This window comes from Triticum urartu, chromosome 7A (genome assembly GCF_056163025.1).
Source record: "Triticum urartu cultivar PI428250 chromosome 7A, HENAU_Tu73, whole genome shotgun sequence".
Taxonomy (NCBI): Eukaryota; Viridiplantae; Streptophyta; class Magnoliopsida; order Poales; family Poaceae; genus Triticum; species Triticum urartu.
In genome coordinates this window covers 86168657-86174656 of record NC_141879.1, presented here as the reverse complement: position 1 = coordinate 86174656, position 6000 = coordinate 86168657, and the positions used below count along the sequence as shown (strand labels likewise).

General features: G+C 41.1%; 1 protein-coding gene across 1 annotated transcript; it reads right to left on the bottom strand.

Moving 5' to 3' along the window:
* Positions 1 to 293: 293 nt before the first annotated feature.
* On the bottom strand, positions 294 to 938 carry LOC147958077 (uncharacterized). The gene is made up of 2 exons (XM_087534976.1): positions 759 to 938; positions 294 to 640 (listed from the first exon to the last, which is right to left on the bottom strand). The coding sequence occupies exons 1-2, from the start codon at positions 936 to 938 to the stop codon at positions 299 to 301; spliced, it is 522 nt and encodes a 173-aa protein (XP_087391102.1). The 3' UTR covers positions 294 to 298.
* Between the last annotated feature and the right edge of the window lie 5062 nt (positions 939 to 6000).

The window sequence follows — 6000 nt, the reverse complement described above, 5'->3', positions numbered from 1 at the left end:
TCAATGACCGTGTGCACTTTTTTTTGCACTAGCTACACTTCTTTTATCAATGGGCCTAGATATGTTCTATTCGGCCCTGCCTAACTTCTATATGGGCCTGGCCTTTTTGGGCAACGGGCTGTGGACGAACCTTTTTTTCCTTTTCTCCCCCTACCACTGAAACTGAAACTGATGACGAACTGAAGAACTAAAAATACGGGGCCGAAACAGAGTGGAGAGGACATGCTGAATTCGTACAATGCAACACTTTTTATTCAAATATACATATCATTACGATTACAAATGATGCCCAATCTATTCACTTACGACTAATTATCATCACATAAACAAATGCGAGAGCAATTACACAAACATAAAAAAGTCCGGCCATCAGCCCCATCAAATTGCCCTGCTTCTGCAATTCGATGAGTTTCTTCATCTGCTTGTTCAGCTTCTTCAGCTCTGCCGTCACTACTGCATCCCCCACAGTAGCCCCAATGGAATGGGCAGATCCAGGGGCCCTAGATTCAGAAGCGCCCGATCGAAACTTGCCCAACTTCTCCGCCTCCAACGGTAAATCGAGCTCCCCTGATGCACCCTCCAGTTGAATCCGCTCTATGTACTCATCTAGCCACTCAAAATGGGTGCATTGCTTCAATTTCTGAAATTGGAAAGATGAACCCTAAATCCCAAATCCGATGAAAAATGGGGAAAAATTGGGCAAATATGAAATTGGGAGACAAAAACCAAAATTGGCATATTGAGAAGTAAAATCTCACCTTTCCTTGCTCTGGTTTGCTCTCGCATTTCACGAATTCCCACCCAAGGTTGCCATTCTTGTCGGTCGTTGTGACTAGCTGCTTCAGGGGTGCGATACATGGGCATGCAGGGCACCTTGTCATGGGCACTGCGCCATAGCGCGGCCATGAGCGGCGGGAGGCTGAAGCGGAGCTCGACATTGCTAGGCCGCGGCCCGGAACGGCGTTGCTGCGCGTCGTCGCTGGAGAAGAAGAACAACAACGGTCGGGGAGGGGGGAGGGGGGAGGATGGGCTCGGGTGCTGCATGGCTCGGGCCACGTCTCGGTGTCCTCTTGTACCAATGCTGACCTGGATAAGTTAGTGGGTCCCACGCTGTGGGTCCTGCTCACCTGACCAATGCTGAGTTGGATAAGTTAGTGGGTCCCACGCTGTGGGTCCCGCTCACCTGATTCGAGTTTTAAACATGTGTCTTTGGATTAGGCAGCAGTGTCGCATGGGAGCTATTTTTTCCAACGCAGATGTCGCATGAGAGCTATTACAGCCAACGACGTCGCATGAGAGACAATTCACACCAACGACGTCGCATGGGAGCTATTTGCCCGAATTTTATTGATTGGTAAGGTGCTATCGTTTCTTTTTTTTTAAATGAAGTGCTATCGTTTCTTGCCTGTTTATAACATGTCTAGTTAGGAAATTTTGAAAAGGTTAGGAAAGTTTTTATTGTGAGGACAAAAAAACCAATGTGAGGAGATATGGTGGTGGGATGTGAGACAAAAAAAACCAGATGAAAAAAAACCCCAGACAAAAGTGGTGAGACTATTCAACCAACTCGTCCATTAAGAGTAGAGATATCCCCAACCAAACATGCTAGTGTTTTTGTGCATCGAAAAAAGTCTTATGCAATGGGTCTAATAAGAACAATATAATAAGGCCGGAGGATGGTATGGACGGGTTGGGCTGAATACTGACACACAGTAAAACAAAATGAAGACAAACAAATAAACGAGAGTGGCGCGTTTTCTTTTTTGATGATATAGTATGATGACATACTTATTTCACATCTAGATGAGACATAATCAGACCTTTTCATCATTGTTTTCGAGAGATTGGGCCATTTCTAACCGATCTCCTGAAAGTTAAGGGTTATTCGGCAGAGTAAAGTTAGTGAAATAATACTCCACTTACGGTGGCCACACCTAACTTACCCCTATAGTTAGTGGAATAAGAACCAAAATTGTGTAGGTTTTGTGTCCTAGCCGTATCAACTTCAAACACACACAATATATATCATGAGAACATTAAATTTAACATGCAAAGTTAAAATGAAAACATGTGTTCACCCAAAATTCACCACTTCAAACACAAATGTTTGATCCAAAATCACCACAAACATAGTATGTATATGTTGTGGATCGAGCCAACCAATGGCATGCAGCACCACCCCCTTGGCGAGGGGAATTGACCTCTCAAACGAGGTCCTCGGCAAAGAAATCAACTCCACCATCCTAAGAACTCGTCCATGTTCATCTTCGCACTACGACAACGAAACAAAGAAACTACATCGCCGCCGGCTACAAACAAAGAAACTACATCACTGACATTTTAGTTTGCACCTTGTAGGCATTTTGTCGAACACTTTGCGTGCGCGGCCCTTGTTGTCGGTTTTGGCCACCGCCCATGCTGGAGCAGTGGCCAAGGGGGCGACAGAGTGGTTGCATGAGGAACCGGCCTTGTACGAGGCGCTGCTGCCTCAGCAAGGGTCGTCGCCGCCGCTGTCGTCGGCTTTCCAGCTCGTTTGGCCATGGGAGGAGCGGTGGGAGGGCGGTGAGCCGTGGCCGGAGAGGTGGTCACTACCCCCAGAGGCCATTGCCGTGGTTGGAGGAGCAGCTTGGACCCGGTGATTCTTTGTCATCCCCAAAGTTTTCTTTGGCGTGGGCGGCGGCGTGTGGATGGTTTTCGGTGGTGAAAAGCCGGCGGTGGTGGCCGGCAGGGTGTGGCAAGGGACCCTACGGTGGGGTGTGGTGGGTGCGCTGCCGGGAGGGAGGGTGGGAGGAAGAGAGGCGCCAATTTTACTCTGCCGCGACGGGAGTGAGTTTATTTAGGAAAATTGGAGGGGATTTTGGGAGGTGGATGATAATTTTTCCTCCACTAATTGTTTTTGAGGATCGGCTAGGTGCGCCGCGCCGTAAGAGAGGATAACCGAATTTATCTTCCCTTGCGGTCTTATTGGGGATTGGCTAGAAATGACCTTAACGGGGCAGGAGATTCTATATTTAAGGCATCCTTTTTGTCTGGAGCCTTAACTTTTTGAGACGACATCCCTGACTTTATTTCATCCACTCTTGTAAATCACTAGTATATTGCTATCTTGTAATAATGCATAAAGTCTTTTGTGATACAAAACTATCTCTACTCCTAATGTCTCAGTTGGTAGTCGCCGCCAGTTAATTTTCGTCCCACCATTTTCGTTCGGTTTTTTTCATAGATTTTTTCATCTCATCTCCCACCGCTCCATCCACGTTAGGTTTTTCTACGTCCTTCTTTTCCAGGCACGGGCATAAAAAAAAGGAAAAAGTCCAAAATAAACCTTGAAGTTGTAGCCAAAAGCTAAATCAAACCCTAACTTTGAATCACGAAAATTGGCACTCTGAACTTGTAATCCCGGTCTATTTTAGACCATAGACCTGTTTGGCACACCGGGAATACTACAATCCCGGCCGGGATAACCAGCTACTCTCACAAACAAGAATTTGGGCCAGCCCACTATAACACAAGAAGAATTCGTGAATGTTAAAAAATGTTTGCATATTTCTAAAATTGTTCAGAACTTAAAAAATGTTCATGTTTTATATTTCTAGCACGAATTCAATTCATTTTGTGTTATTTAATAATTATTTGGAATTCTGAAATTCTGTTCGCATTTTAAAAAAACTGTACGCGATTTCAAATAAATCACATGTGTCAAAAAATGTTCAGAATTACAACAGCTATTCACATGCTATTAATATTTTCGGATTTTCAGAATTGTGTCGCATTTTTTAATAATATTTCCGGAATTTTCCTAAATTATTTCGTAAATAATATTTTTATTAAATGTTTCGGATTGTCGGCTGCGGACTTGACTGGGCCGGCCCATCAGACATAAAGCGAGTTTTTTTTCTTATCACGCGCTATAAAAATTCTTTCTTTCTTTTTCTTAACGTGTGACATAATACATCCAAGAGAGAAAAACATGCCGTGGAGTCGAACTTTGGACCTGGTAGGGTTGACCTGATTTCGCTAGCCACTACAGCAGACGACTATGACTTACATAATAAGAAGCCGAAAATATTTAATCAAAAACCAAAGCGTCAAACTGTGAAAAATACTTTAGGGGCAAACAAGTATTGAAAATGTATTTATTTCTGAATTCTTTGAACATTTTATAAAGTGCGTTTTTGAATATTTCGAATACTTTTATAAAACCAACAAATTTCAAAAAGAGAACACCTTTTGAAACATAAACATTTTCTTAAACCAGAACAAAATTTTAAAGTGCAAACACTTTTTGAAACATAATTTTTCTTCTGAAACCTGAACAAAATTTTAAAGTGTGAACACTTTTTGTACAATGTAAAAAATGTTTGCGTGTTGTAAAAGAATGTGTCATAACCTTAACAGAATATACGTGACATGTGTTTGAAAAAGTGTATGCATATTTAAAAATGTTGAACCATGTAAAAGAGTGTTCGTGTAGTTTTATAAAATGTTTATTGTCATTAAGAAAATGTAAAACATGTATTTGAAAAAATATTACCATGTATTTGAAAAAGTTTTGAAAACATTTAATTTAAAAATCTCCATAATGTATTTGAAAATATCAAAAATTTATCAAACATTTAATGTGTGTGTTAAAAATATATATTTGGTACTGAGAAAAATTAGACATGTGTGAAAATGAAAAAAGAAAAGAAAATGTAAATGAAAAAACTAAGAAAAACAAATTAGTGCGCGTGCTGGAGCGACTGTGCTACTGGGCCGGCCCAATCCAGCAAATACCGGCGAAGTCCTCTCAAGGTTTAAAATAGACTGGGATTAGAGAGTTCGAGGTTTAGTTTAGCTTTCGCCTACAAATTCAAGTTTTATTTTGGACTTTTTCCTGTGTACAGTATGTAGTAGCGTAAAGTATGTTTAAAATGAAATAGAATTAAATGAAAAACACAAAATGAAAAGGAAAAATAAACCATAAAACCCTAAAACCTTAAACCCCTAAAGGTCCCAAGCCCAAAATATTGCACATATCCTTATCTGAATATGCACTTGCTATGGATTGTATCATTTTTGCTACATGCTTCTCGTTTGTAGTATATTATTAATGGTTTCATGTCACTGTATATTACCACTGCCATAGCTCTGCTTCCAACAATATCTTTTTTGTGTAGAGCTCCTTGAATGTTTTTTTGGTATGAAAACTTGCAAGCACCTACAATGTTTGATCATATTTGGTGTTGCGAAGTTTTTGATAGTTTTGACTTTGTTTCTATTTTACTTTAATTTACTGTCCATAGAGGGTGTAGGGGCACCCGGGAGCTGAAACACCACTCTCTTTAACAATTACATTCCACATATATATCACATCTCACATATTAAAAAACACTGAAACATATCTAAACCACAATTCCTGAACATACATCACAAAGTGACAAGCACACAAGCACAAATTCATAAGGTCACATGTTCTCAAGCACACAAGCACAAGAACAAGTATAGAAAATCGACAAGCACAAAGTTCGTCAACATAACCCGCAGTTTATATGCTCTTCGAGTTCGGAGTGGGACCACTACGAGGCATTATTGTGCTTCCTTGCTGAAGTCCATATCGACCTACCGTTTCACTGATTGACAGCCAGTAGAGGGGTTGCTCAAGTTGACGATTTTGATGGCAAGTATGTGTTTAGTCCGGGTGAAAACCCATGATCTTGTCTCTCTAGTTAGAGCAGGAATTATCGACGCAGGCATGTTGTGACCTTGTTAAAGGGGTTGGTTCTAAAGCTCCATTTTGGGGATCAAAATTCTATATTCAAATCCCATGTTTGGCCTATGGTTGAACTCGTCAAAATTGGTGCAAGTGCGGCGGATCTTTTTCAAAGGCTTGTCTATTAGTATATTTTTGTTTTTCAGTCATATATCATGGAGTTTGGGGTCGGATTATGGAGATTCCTGCGGCGAGGCTGATGACCACCAGTTTTTCTTTATTGCTTTGTAAGCCGATTTGATTGACAT

Excerpts from the sequence above, each read along its gene's own strand:
- LOC147958077 (XM_087534976.1), bottom strand. The coding sequence starts at position 938 with ATGTCGAGCTCCGCTTCAGCCTCCCGCCGCTCATGGCCGCGCTATGGC. Across the intron at positions 641-758 it reads GCAAACCAGAGCAAGGAAAG|AAATTGAAGCAATGCACCCA; the intron begins GTGAGATTTTAC and ends TTCCAATTTCAG.